General features: G+C 40.4%; 1 protein-coding gene across 1 annotated transcript in view; it reads left to right on the top strand.

Annotated features, from left to right (window-relative positions):
- Positions 1-5,676: 5,676 nt before the first annotated feature.
- The window catches only part of TOPAZ1 (testis and ovary specific TOPAZ 1), a 42,550-nt gene continuing 33,813 nt past the window's right edge, over positions 5,677-14,413 (top strand). Inside the window, exons 1-3 of the mRNA XM_075705849.1 lie at positions 5,677-5,748; positions 6,386-7,571; positions 9,109-11,569. Of these exons, the coding sequence (XP_075561964.1) occupies positions 5,677-5,748; positions 6,386-7,571; positions 9,109-11,569 (3,719 nt within the window). The remainder of the gene's footprint in view (positions 5,749-6,385; positions 7,572-9,108; positions 11,570-14,413) is intronic.

Below are 14,413 nucleotides of genomic sequence, written 5' to 3'. Positions count from 1 at the left end.
AAATGAACCTGTCTTCTCATACGCAGAATACAAGTAGCTGAGATACCACTTAAGAGGTTATGACCCAGCCACTCAGCTCATCAAAGTATGAAGATATGCAAGTGATGTCGATATTAACTGAAGAATTTATGCTGGATGCAACTCCTTGCTGAATGGGTGCCTTGCTTTGACTTAGCATCAATGAATTTTACCTCAAACCCTCATTACAGCACCTAGTATGTGCCTGGTTTATCTGAAGATCATTTTCTGTTGTTTTCAAATAGCATCATTAATTACATATGAGGAAGTAAGCAGATGAATGCAAAAGTAGGTAAATCTCTGGTCTCCTCTCCCCTTCCCTACACAGCAATTTGTTGCACACATGAACCAATAATGTCAAAACTCTTCCCATAGATTACCCTGGATATGCCAGTGAGAAAATGTTCAGTGGTAAAGTCAGCATATGTTTTTAAATGGTTGTATGCTGCTTTGGTTAGGGGAAGCTTTATAGTCAGGCCATTGCTCAATACAGTCAGCATGGCTGAAACAATTATATTTAATCAACTGTAAAAGGTACTTTCATTGCTAAAGGGTAATACTGTCTCAAAAGAAAAAAAAAAAAGGTAAGCAGCAGTTGTTTCCTAGATCTGCAGCTCAAAAAACTCACATTCAAGTTCTGAAAACATACAGTAACTGCAAATACACTCCTCAGGTTCAAAACTATATATGCAAACTATATAATATACTGGGGAATGTGGAGTGATCTGATGCATATGGATGAATCACCCAAGGAAGAAAAGACACAGCAAGTTATTCTGAGGCTCCACACTTTGTATGCCAGCCACCTTGACATTATTAAGCAGAGAGAGATGTAAGGCCTTAATGGATGACCATAGCACAAGAAATTGAACCTAGGAGCCAGTCACTGTTCAATGCCCAACAGCAACATTAATTAGGATTCACATTTGGATTCTAGTTTGTGATTGATCACTGTCACCATGCAAAGTTCAAGGCACTCTCTACTTTTCCTAGGAGCACTGCTGAAGACAATCCTTCACTGTTTCTTCAGTCAGTCTGAACCACAGAGAAGTTTCCCATTACTGTGTTTTGTCTTCACCTCTCCTGTCTTTTTTAAGGGTGATTTTCTGAAGCAATTTGCCGATTTTTTTGTCTGATTTCTGTCTAGCACTGTTTTCCCTGTTTATCTACTGTTTTATTACACTCTGTCTATGCCCTACCCCACGACTAGCATCTCTACTCCTATGCCTTTTCTAGCTCTGACTTACTCAACTTCCATTTCCTCTTTTCCTTTCTTTTTTTTAAATTTCTGATTTAGAGATCACATTTCATAATCCTTTTTGGCAGCAAGATGGAGGTGTCATGTACTTGCTGGTGTGCAGATGCTTTCCTCATAAGTCCAACATCTTTTTCATCCAGCCACTAAAAGATGTTGATTCTAAAGGCAGATTTAGTGGTAGGTACATGGTTATGTACTATCTAGTTAAAGGAAAGATATGCTTTATTTAGAGAATTTTAAAATAAATTGAGACTGACTGTGTAGCCTCCTATTTGACTAGTTAATCCTCTACTGCATCTGTATTTTTTGAATCTCAAATTCCAGCTAGCTAGTTCATTTACTTCTTAAACTCCTAGCAGTGGAAGTTTAAAAGAGCCGTAAATGAAAGGGAATAAAACAGAATATGAATCTCACACAGGAGTTCCCTCGTGGAACCTTAAAACCGGTTAGTGCCACTTTCTGTAACGTTCAGATCAGATGTGATCATCTGGAAAGTCAGTCTTCCAGAATAAATGTCAAGTAGCATGATTACCAAAAAAAAGGCAAACGGTATAGATGACTTTCAAAGCTTTGCAAAGCTCAGTGTGAGAGGTCCTTATCCCTCCTATGACTATCCTTTGACAGAAACTGAAGGAGCATAAAATCTGCCAGAGGGAAACACTGATTCCACACAATCAATAATTTTGATTTTCATGCTGTCACAATTCAGTAGTAAATTAGGAATCAGAGGATCTACCAAGAAATGCCAGATGGTTCATTATGAAATACACCAGCTGTCCTTTTTCCTCCAACGTCTCATTTTAAACTGGTGGAAAATGAAGTTACTTTAATCTACCCTGTACAGCTCTATAATAAAAACAGACACCAAAATAAAGGTTGAAATACCTAGCTACTCACAAGATTCACCTAGTCTATCATCATGATGCCTTGTAGTGTAATCACTCAGCTACTTCATAAAACAGATCACGTATTTCCACTGCGGTACCTCTGCTCTCAACACCATAGTGGCCCTTGTCTAACTGAGTTCACATTGTCAGGGTAGACAAGCAGACAAACAGCTGTTAGTATAAACTGGATCAACACCTATACACTTGAGCTACCAAGGACATGAGTCAAACGTGTACCTTGTACCTCAAGCCTAACAAGGGCAGTTAGCATGATTCTCATTAGACGTCATGTCAAAGGCGGCTCCTGCATTAAGTGCCTGGGAATGGAAAGCAAAGGCAGTTTTAGAGGGATATACATGAATGGCTTGAGACAAAACTCCTTAGTTCAACAGATTAGCAATGCACCTATTTCCAAAACACCCATGCATTTTAACGGAAGGCAGGGGGTAAAGAAATTACTTAAAAATCGTATCTGATTACTATCTTTGGGTGCTACCTTTGCAAAACCAATAGCTCAGAACTGTTAATAAATAAATCCTTGAGGTTATAAAAGGATACTTTCTTAGACATACGGGACTAAAACTCTTCCCTCTTTCTTTTCAGCTGTATTATTTAAGGAATTAATTCGGTGTGTTTTAAGAATGTAACAGACTACGCGTATTCTTCAGAGCTCAGTCTCAGTTATTACAGCACAGCCAAACTCTTTCCACTAAGGTTTGCTAGAGATAACAAGTCTATCCCTCAGCCAAGCATGAAGATGTAAGCAGTGCAAAAAGAAGTGGTCCAGGGGGACATTTTTCACATTGCCTCACAAAAAACCCAATTCATTTTCAAGTTAATTCTTTTCGGTTCCCTAGCTAAAAAAGAAGACTTAATTCCCGTTGCTAGGTGAGTGTATTAGCAAAGTCTAAAATACAGCCCAGTAAAACATTTATATGATTTGCTCATTTATGTAGCTCGTTTATGTGTTTATAAATTTCAGCCCTTCAAAATCTTTTGGAAGGTTACTCAAATGTCTCATTGTTAGATCTGCAGCCACAATTTCTCCACAGTAGCAATGTAAACAACATTAGCTGGGGGGCTAAGTGCACACACTTACTCCTCTGAGAGAAGAAAGAAATAATAATTTCATGGACTTTACATAAACGTAGTCACACAAGTTCCTTTTTCCCTCTTGGAAATTGCCAGGCATCTCTGAGTGTACTGGTTATTCTGAAAAAAAAAGGGTTTAGGCACCAGGATTCCCTTTTTACTTTCAGACACTCGGTACCTCATATTTCTATTACTGTGTTTAAGTGTCTAGGATGAACAAGAAGCCAGTGAAACAAAGCAACAGATCAGCAAAGGTTGAATTAGTTCTAAAATTTAGATATGGCATTGAGATACAGGACTTACAAAACTCAAGAGAAACAAGCATTTATCTTTATTTCCAAACAAGATATAATTTTAAAATAAAGTTTAAGCATTTCCTTGTAGTATTACTAATTCAAATGTTGTTGGAATGTGAAAAGAACTCATTTTTTCCCCTTAAGCTGTTTATATGATTTTTTAAAGTTATTTCCACTTTAATAACCTACAGTTTTAATACACACTTGACACAGAATTTCTTTAAATAACATGTCTGTGTATTAAAATTCTCTCTTTTTTCAAGTATTTTTAAAAGATGGTCAAATTGATCCACTTTGCAAGACAATGTTTATACTACCTCTTTCTAGCAGTATTGTGAACTGAATGCAATGTTTTTTAACATAATCCACAGCTGCTTCCAAGTGTCCTTTCTGAGGCTCTAGCCCTTTTTTCAAAGGACTTTCATGAAGAATATCTTTAATTAGTATTCATTTCAAGTACATTTTTTATTCTTTTCATAAAAATCTGGTCTGAGTAGAGTTCTCATCATTGTAAATAACTGACTAAATACTCAAATCTTAAAAATTATACTGGAGAGAGGTAAGATAATTCATACGCTGCTCTTCCAGATTTCCTTTACTACTGCTTTTCAGCGTGTCTTTTTCTTTCTTCCCTTGTTATCAAACTTAAAAGACTGTGTTACCCACTGGAGAAGGTTATATTTGAACTGGAGAAGGTTAAATTTTGCCAGAGCTGAATGTTTTATGTAATACTAGCCTTGCAGAACACTGACGATGATAAATGCTGTGCCGTTAACTCCCTTTTACTGGGTCCTTTCTGTCCCAAGGACCTGAAGCACAATACTGAGCCAGGGGAGGAACTGCCTAAGAAACCTGTACTTTTTGCTTCTATTAGCTTTAGTTAGCCACTTGCTGGCTTTTTTGTTGTACTTAAGCACATACGCGCAACCTAAGAAGATGATAAGCAAAAGGAAGTGAATGGCTTCCCAGCCTGCCTGTTCTTTCCTCATCTATGGAAAGCTTTTGCTGAAAATCCAGTGTTCTCTGTCTTTATTTGGACAGCAATGTATTATCTCTACCTGTAGATGGAGAGACAAAGCGAGTAACATGAGCTGAGGTCACATAGTGAGCCAACGTCAGTTGGTAAAATATGCCTTTACTCTTCAACTACTCTTTTATATCCACAGTACTGCACTTGTAGAAAGTAGTGACACAAAAAGCTTTATTTCTGTGCATGGGTCTCAAACTAGGACGCATGAAATGTGAACACCACCAAGCACTAAGTCTGGGTGAAATGAATTTGAATAAGGCACTTCATCCCTCAAAGACCACCTGTGAACAGAAAGGGACCGCCTGTAGGACACAATCATTTATCAACCACGTGCAATTTTGCGGATCGCATTGCTGGCATTAAAGTGTCACATTCTTAAGTTTTAGCATTTGTGATTTTCATAGCACTCCTCATTTAGACTCAATCTTTGTACCGCATTGTTTTTGTAAGCTAACTTCTACGTGTTTGCGTTACCACGCAGTGAACGGTCCGCAAGCTTTCATGTCCTCCATTTGTGTTGGAACTACCACTTTCGAAGCCCGAACACCAACTCTGGCTGTTTTCCGACTATATAGTCTAACTATTTGAGCTATTTTTTCCCTAACTCCAGTCCTGAGACGCTGTGTTATTTGAAATACAAAGTTTATGCAAGCTACAGTTACGCAAACAAGCGCATCACCCCTCAGTTTTGGAGAGCTTCTGAAGTGCTGCAGACAAAGCAGGTAAGGCTGCTTCACTGAGGTGGATGAAACACCTGAAGAAACTGGTGAGTCGGGCAGTCTGGGGTTTTTTTTCTACCCAACTCTCAGCTCTGGGCGAGTTGAACATTCGCCGCCATTTGGCGCTGCGCAGGGTTTGGCATTTCCACGCAGGATTTGGTATTTCCACGCAGGACCCTGGTACCTTGGGCCACCCCTGAGCCCATGGCCATGGCTGCAGCAAGGCCTGGTGGCCTCTCACCCTGGCACGGGGCTTCGGGCAACAAGGGAGCAGCACGAAGGCTCCTCAGCCGAAACCAAGAAACCGGCACCCGCCCAGAGGAGCGGCCTTTGCCACCCCGGTGCTCGGCCCCGCCTCAGGAGAGGGGCTTCCGCCATGAAGGGGGCACCGTTGACCCAGCAAGAGGACGAGCGCAGCACCGCGGCCGCCCCTCCTCTCCCCCCGCCCGTGAGTGTCGGCTCGCCCGGCCGCGCAGGGTCCGGTCGCCCAGGGCCCCGCCGCTCCGCTCCGCCCCGCCCCGCCTCGGAGCCTCCCTCACGCCGCCGCCCTCACGCCGCCGCCCTGGGCCGCCTCCCGCCCTGCGCCTGCGCCTGCGCCGGCCGCGCCGCCATTACCTGCGGCGGCGGGCACTTGCTTCTCTCTGCGAGCGGCGCCTTGCGGGCAGGCGGGGCTCGGCCGAAGCGTCGAGGGCCGGATCGGTGGACGACGGACGGGGAGAGGGCGGGTGGCCCGGTGGTGGCCGGGGTGGCGCGGGAGGCGGCGGGCTGCGTGGCATGGGCGGCCGCGGCGCCGTCCTTGAGGCGGGCGAGGTGCGGGGCTGCTTCCTCTTCCCCCCGCCGCGGTGAGGGGCTGCCCCGGGCTGGGGGGGCGGCGGTGGGGGCTCGCTGGTGGCCGTGGGCTTTCTCCAGGCGCCCTGGGCTTGCTTTTTGCCAGGCTGGGCTCCCCCGGGGTGACCCCTGAGGCGGTAGCTCAGGTGTGCTCCCCTCCTGGTAGGGCCTGTGCCCGCCTTGGGTGCCGGGCTAGCTGGGATGTCATTAAAGGTGCACTGATGAGTGGATTTGGTGGGTTTTGTTGCTGTCTCTAGGCTCCTATGATGCCGCAGTTAAGGTCAGGGAAAGTGGTAACTGCTAGCGACGTGAAGTGGGCTGACAGCATGGTCACCGGCCCAAGCTCTCTGGGTGCGAGGGTAGGACGTGAGCCAGGGAAAAAGTTGGTAGTCAAGCAGAGTCCTCCCCTGGCACCAAAGAGAAAGCCTGAGCAGACCTTATCTTCCTGTCTGCAACCTGCCATGCTCTCCAGCCTTTCCTGTGAGCAATTTGCTCCTCTTGTGCCCATGCAGAAGGAGCAAGGTAAGAGTAGCCAGAGATTCCCAGGTAGAAAATACAAGGGGATACAGTGCAGGAGGGCTGCCAGACGCAGCAAGGGTGTAGCTCTGCCGATTTCAGATACTGCTGTATGTGAAGATTGGCAGGCGGCGACTACGGCTGCAGCACTGTGCTGGGATGAGACTGTAAGGAGAGGGACAGGACAAGGTCAACAGCTATTTCTCTCAGGAACTACTTTGCAAAATAAATTCTCAGCAGGGATTGGAAGGAAAGAACATAGCTCAGAAGGACTGAACCTCTCAGGTTTCCAGGAGAGTTCAGGGAGCTCAGGGAAAAAAGATAAATATTCCTTCATGGAAATAAAATTACAAATCCCATCCTCAGAGGAGGAAATTGAGAGCACAGAGAGACGTGGCATTTCTTCTTTGCCAGAACCAGAGGTGCTGCAACCCAGAAAGGGCACATGTAGCACTGAAATGAAAAGCACTGACTCCATAACGATACTAAAGGTGCAAATCCCGGATCTTAAGAAGAATTTGGGGACTCGGGAATCGTCGTCTGAACCAAAACCTCAGGAAGAGGTAGATATGCCAGAGAAGTTGGATGGGTGTTCTTTAGTTGGATCAAGAAAGCCAGGGACACAGGAGAAAAGAAAGAGATGCTTGAGCAAGAAAGGCGGGACATCTTTCATGAAACCAAAACTACAAGGTCCCAGAGAGAGGGGTACATCTGCCATGCTAGAACTGCATACGCAGTGCCCAAAGTCCAGGAAAGGAGCTGTTAGTCTGAGGAAGAGGGACAGAAACGCACTGGTGTCACAGCGGCTACAGGGTCTAAGCGGCCAAGGACAACCAACAGCCAGAGGAAAGATGCACAAGCATTGCGTGAAAGAAGAGCAGCAGAGCTCAAACCTTCAGAAAGGAGCAGACAGCCTGGGGGAAAGTGGTAAGCGCTTGTGCCCCATTGCAGACGTACAGGTGCAGAATTTGGGCTCCCACGATGAGGGGTTGGTGCTGCAGTAAGACCCCATTAAAAAGTGAAAAAATGGGAAGTAATTTTTATTTTGCAGATGTGTCTGTGTGGGATAAAGTCGTGGGGGCAGGAAAGAGTGGCCTGTACCCTATCTCAAAGTGACTCTTAGTGTGTGGCTGCTGACTTAGCTCAAGAAGTGTAGAGATAAGAGCTAGGGTCTGCTTTACGGTACTGTGAACACCAGTCTTGGAAGAAGACAGCTTTTTAGGAAGAGCAAAGGCTTTTCTTGAAGGAGAAAAGCAATTTTTTAGCACAGAGAGGAGACCAGATACCCTTTTGGGTGGGGTGGGGGGAGGAAGGGGTATCTGCAGCAAGAGGCCTCGAGTAAGAGATTTTTATTTTTTGTTTTGTCCCTCAAAAGTGGTCAGTTCATTTATGCATAGGTCAAGCAGAAAAGGAGGCAATAGTTTCAACAAAGCCAAAAAAAAAGGTAGTCAATTCTTCATTCATCTGTATATTATTTGATTATTTTTGAATATGTATCATGCTGTCTTGTTTTAGTGCTTGCCTTTATAGGGTGCTGGTTTTTGTTTTCAGAACTTTTTGCTTTTTAGTTGCTGTTCTCTGCAAAATAGTAAAAGATGTAGAAACAAAGATTGTATTTTGGTGTTTTAAGAGATTGTTGTATCAAACTGGAACAATTTTGAAAGAGGATTTTTAAAAGTCTCATTTTTTTCAGGACAATTGTCTAAAAGACATTTCTTTTACTTCCAAAGTGGGTACATTTAAATGACAAATATTTGCTGTAGGTTATTATTACTAAATATTTTATCTAGAAACCATATTCTGAAAAACTGAGGTATTAAAATTGTATCTTACTTTGAAAACTAAAAACTTTGAAATCTAAAAAAACCCCAGCATTTTATAGTACATTCTTGAGTCCGTTCTCCAGACGAAACTTTCAGATGTACAGTTTTTTACATAATCTGTATTTGCTTTTAAATAAAAAGTAGTACTTCATAAAAATGCAAGTACTGCAGTTTTCCTGAATCTTCTTGAACAGTCTGATACATTTGGTTGGACTATGTATCTGAAATAAATTACTATATTCTTATGAACAAGCTTTCCTATTACAGAGAATCTACTGTGTAAACAAAAGATTTTAAGGCTGAGTGTGCAAACAGCATCTGCATTTTCTTGCCAGACTTGCTCCGATTTGATTTTCACCTGTGTTTTAAATACACAACTTCTACTGTCCATATGAAACCCTAAGATTCTGTTCATCTTTGCATTTATTTCTGAAAACAAAACATCATTTGTTACTGTAAGTGTGCTAACAGTGCTCATTTAAAAAAAAAAAGGTAAAACTTCACAGAAATGTTTTAGCCTTACACAGTATCATGTTCTTTAGTAGCCTAGAATGTTTTTTGTTCTCTTTATAAAATATTGCAATAGGATAGTCTTTTCCCTTAGCGTATTCTTTAATGACACTGCTTTGTTTTTTAATCAGCAAAGGAAAAATGGAAAGCACTTGAGCATGACTCCAGTACACAGGCTGTGAAGAAGCTTAAGACAAATCAAAAGAGATCAGAAGATTCCAAGGAAAAGGAACCTCACTACTCTGAATCTCCTACTTTAGGTGGGACTCAGAGCAAGAGCTTTCTATGCCATCCTGTAACAAAAAAGTCTGGTGTGCAGTATAAAAAAAGGAAACCCAGAATTGATCAAATCAAGTGCTTGCAAAGTTTTAGTGTGACTGTAGCTGAAAACGTGAGAAATGTATCTGCAAAATGTGATGCTGAACATTGCAGAAATGCCCTGAGCCGTTGTAATGGCTTGCTCTGTGCAACAGAAAAGAATCCATTTGTGAGATTAGAGGCCTGTAGTTACATCAATACATTCGTGAAGTCTTCAGCTAGTGGAACTACCAGCAGTTATAAATTAAGTGGATTCTTCCATGTAGCCCGGGATAAAAGGAAGCATGTTTTTCCTGGTGGTACTGTTGAACAGAGTGATATGAATTGCAGCACTAGTAGAATGCAAAATGAGAGATCACCCATAAAAGGTGGTTTATTGTTTAATAACGAAAAAACTCAAAACAAAGAAGGATTTTTTTCATGCTGTCAGAGTGAAAACAATAAGTGTTTAAAGGGAAAAAGGTGCAATATTGGTAGAAAGCCTAGAAAAAAGATGAAAATCACTGAGAAATCAGCAGTGCAGAATATTTCCACAGACATGGCTAATGAATGCAGTGAGTCTGAGTTACAAAAAGAAGCAGCAGTTGCCATGTCAAGCTCCTTTGCAGTTTTAGGACGAAAGCATAACGAAATTACTCTGTCAGCTTCATGTGATCATACCTCAAATCTTCATGTAGGAAAAAATACTCATGAAGCACAAAACACATCAGTCTGGAGAAAGAACAGTACCAAATTACTTTCATTTGAAGATGGCTTTGAGAAGACATTGAGGCTCTCTGTAACTGGAAAAGGAGAAAATTCAAACAGTGTGGCACATCATTCTGCTGCCTTGGGTAGCCTGAGAGTGCTAGCTCAGGTCCATGATGATTCCAATTGTCACAAAAGCAAGACACATGAAAAATTGAAGAAAGTTAGTAAGAAATTGCAGCAGTTTACCTGTCAAAGAACAGTACCTATGACTGGTAAAAATGTTTGGCCTTTTGAATCTTGTGCCAGGACTTCTGAGTGGGTTCATAAAAATCATGGGTCCATCTCAGAAGGAAAAAGACTTTTGAGGGCTGCCTTCGAGGAATCCTCTGATAAAAGCAGTGTTGAAGCTGTAGGAAACAGTGCTGTGACTGGGAATTTGAGACGGTTGGGTTTGCATACATCATTGGCAGAAATTAACAAAGAATCTACACATAAAATAATGGATCCAAATACTGAATGTCTGACTTCACTTGAAACACCAGAATCCTCTCCCATGGATATTTATGAGACTTCGAGAATGAGCAATGAAAATATGGAATCACCAGTTAATATGGATAGAAGTGCTGTGGCTTTTAGCCATGATGATGTGCAAGAAGTCAAAGCAACCTTGAATTTTACAACAAAACAAAAAGATAAAAATAAAGGAGCTATAACAAAAAGAAACCTGACTGTGACAGTCCAGAGTAGTACATCTACAGGTAACAAAAACAGAAGAAAGTTCAGCCATAAAGCATCAGTAGTGAACCAGACATTTTGTGATTTAAAGCCAATGAAAGTATCAAACGCTGGAAACCTGACAAAATTCAAAATTCCTTTATGCAGAAACAAACCTGAATCCAGGAAACTGGAATCTGTCCATTCATTTGAAAGAAAGACCTGTAGTCCACTAGAGCTTCTTGGCAGCACTAGTGTTTCAAGAAGGCAGAAAACAGGTGGAGAGAATTTTTTGGTAAATTCCAAGCAGCAGCCTCTTCCTGTCATGAGTGATGCTATGTCTACAGCTTCCGTAAAGAAAAAAGCAGATGAGATCAACTGTAAGGACTTTCAGCGTAATGGCTCTGAAAACCTTTCAAATGAGGTGTCTGCACTCCCTGAACATTTTTCTTTATATCCACATCCTTTTCTTGATGGACAGCTAGAGTCATCTGTGCCTGATTTCCATGGTACTGAACATGTACTAAAATCTGATTTTCCTGATCATTCTTGGAATGCAGTTGACCACCCTATTGCATTAGAAATAAATGATGATAGCAAATCAAGAGGGAATCTTTCACAACACAAAAGTCAAAATGTTCCAGATGTTCTTGAAGCTTACAAAGAAGATGCTCTTGTCATTGATGTGATTCAGGATGACCCTGACCTTTTTGGAACCAATAATGAAGAGGAGCTTGCACTTGCAGACTGTGAAAGTTGTCCTGTGAAGGCATCCTATACTAACATCTGCATTAAAGACAGAAAGCAGGATCTTAAGCCTGAGTATCCTGTTATCTCAGAAAAGAGAGATTCAGTAGGTGATAATTTTAGGTATGCATATTATTATTTTTATTACAGTAATCCTAAGTAGTTTGTTCTCATATCAGTATACTTTGGTTGTAGTGGTCAGGCTTCCTTACAGAATTTCAGTAATTTCTGGGTTGATTTTAAGTGTCAAAATTTGATTGAGGTATGACAGTATTCTGAATGCAAATACATTAATTTGTTCTTCGTAAGAACTAGGATAAATTCTGAATCAAAGGAAAATATAGTCTTAAAGAATTGGTTTAGACCAAGTGAAATGAAATATGAAAGTATAAACAAAGCTAATTAAGAGTAATACTCTTAATAAAGAACTTAATATTTTAAAATATCTGACTTGATTTGAGATAGTACGTACCCCTTTGAGGGTAGTTTTTTAGTGGTAAAGTGGTATAATACTTAGAAATATTTTTTACTTTCTAGGTGTAGCTTATTCTTTTGCTGGGTCTGTATGAGTACATGGTTGTCTTCACAGTAATACTCCATTCTGCCATTCTCCTTCCTTGCTTTTCTCCTATCCCCGGACCTGTGAATAGTTTTCAAATCTGTAATTTGGCTAAGATGTTATAGATGTTTATGATCCTGCATCTTCATTCAGCAGTTCCCTGGTGTAAATTACTAGGCTTTAATGTTTTTCTGTGTTTTGAGATGATAATAAAAGTCACTGAAGGGGAAAGAGAAGTTTAAAGTAGAAACAAACTTCTGTAAAAGAAGTAGTAGTCCTTCATGGGAACTCGTCAAATGTCCAGTCTGTTTTCTCACTAAGCTTTGATACTTGTGTTTGATAAATGAGTTTTAAGTTTAAATTTTTCATCTCACGAAGAAAAACATAAAGCTTAGCTAGAAATAGTACAAGATTTTCCTCTAAAGATCAGGTTTTTTATTGAAAGGGTGTTTTAATTTTATTCCTCTGCTCTTTCTGGGTGGCTTTATGTTATCCTTATTTTAAATAATGTTTTAATTATTTTCAACATTGTACCATCTTATAGTTGCATTCCTTTTTTTTTTTACTCTTTGCTCTCCTTATCCTTTTCCCCTTCATTAAACCCATGTGCAAAAGAGGAAACAAATCATCTTTGAGGTACTGAACAGGTTTTTAGACATGAGAATATGAAACTTTTAGATGTTAATACAATAAAACTTCTGCCAAAACAGGCCTCTGAAGAACAGGGCAGGTCTTTAGTAGGAGCATCCAACTTCTAAAGAAGCAGCTAGGCTGTATCATAGTAAATTTATTAGAATGAGTATTCATTTTGTGGACAGTTTATATCTTATATACACTGTATAAAAGAATGAGTATTCGCTGTTTATTATCCCAGGGTAATAATGGCTGTTCAGAGACGGTTTCCAACTGACTGTTCAGACAGCTGTTGCACAGAATGGAAGACCAGAACTTCTGAGCCCTTTACACTCATGTATTGGTTATGGCAGTGAAGTTTGCTATTTATATAAATACTAACTGAAAATTTTACTGGATCTTGTAAGTACTTTGTAGGGAGGACAGATATTCCCTTTAATTAGTAATGACATTGAGTTAGGGTAACATTATCACAACCATTAGATAGATGAAAACTGAACTTGTTGAAAGCCGTATTTCAGCTTTCTTCCTGGTATCTGCTGAATTTGCTTGCCATCAGCCAAGGAAAATAAAAATGCATGGTTCTAACTTCTTAGAATTTCCCCTTAATTTGTTAAAGAAGCAGGCAAAATTGTCCGGTTTTGCTTTTTACCTTCCATAATTTGATGCAAAGATCATTAGATGGTGGCTAATCGTAGTTGGTAAGAGCCAGGAACTTATTAATGAACTGAATATAAGAATATTAAAATAAGGCAATAGAGCTTACCACAGTTTTATCAGGTAGCTTGTGATATCACCACATAATACCAGATAATGGCCAGTTCATACTGTTGGTTTTTATTTTGTTAATATTTACCAGATACAGCTCGGACTTCAACTTTGGTTTTGGCCAACCAAAAAAAAGTTGTTATGCTGGTAGAGTTATGCTCACATTGTGCTACATATTTTAAAATAACGTATTGTTTCTCTTAATGTCCTTTTTTTTTTTTCCCGTTTAGAGATATTCTAGAGTATCGTCTATGTTTTCTTGTTTGGCTTCTTATTTTATGCATACTTGGTTTTGCTTCGTTGCAATGTTAGTTTGTAATGCCACTTCAGTCCATGTAGAACAGCAAGTCAGAACTGCACTATTGTAAGCTGTCTCTAACTTGTATAAATATTAGTTTATATGCATGTTTTGTTTAACATTTGGTTAATGTTAGCCATTACAGTCTAGATGAGTGTAATCTAGGTGATTTTAGGTAGAAGAGCAATGCAGGCATTTAATGGCTGCACGTGGTGGTTGTTGCTGAATGTTTTCTTTAGGTGTATCAATACATAGCTTTTGTTATGATTTCCCGTCAGATTTATAAGAGCAGGCAGATGATGGTAGAAAGAATCTGGATCTTTGCTGAAACTGTTTTAGTGTATGCATGGAGATGGGTTTCAGTACATTACATCTTGTGTACTGGTATTTTAGTCTGGCATTGGTACAGAGCAGTAAGAACTGTATTTCTCTAGCAGCAAGTTATTCTGAAAGAATAGCTGGGTTGTTAAAAAGCTTTTTAAAATGTGTTGAGTGTTACTTATGAGTTTAATAGCATTTAAATTGTAATTGTAAAGGAAATGATTGGTACCGTAATTTGTGGTGTTCTTCCAACTACAAAAATCTGAGATCTAGCAGCTTGTCAAAATGACAGTTGCTGTAATGAAATAATACTTTTCATTCAAGTTTCATTGTGAAACCAAAGCACTGAAACAGTGGAGGATGTACCAGGTTGAGTCGGTAACTGACA

The sequence above is a fragment of the Pelecanus crispus genome, chromosome 2 (genome assembly GCF_030463565.1).
Source record: "Pelecanus crispus isolate bPelCri1 chromosome 2, bPelCri1.pri, whole genome shotgun sequence".
NCBI lineage: Eukaryota > Metazoa > Chordata > Aves > Pelecaniformes > Pelecanidae > Pelecanus > Pelecanus crispus.
Note: the sequence above shows the minus strand (reverse complement) of the source record. Positions and strands in the feature narration are given on the sequence as shown.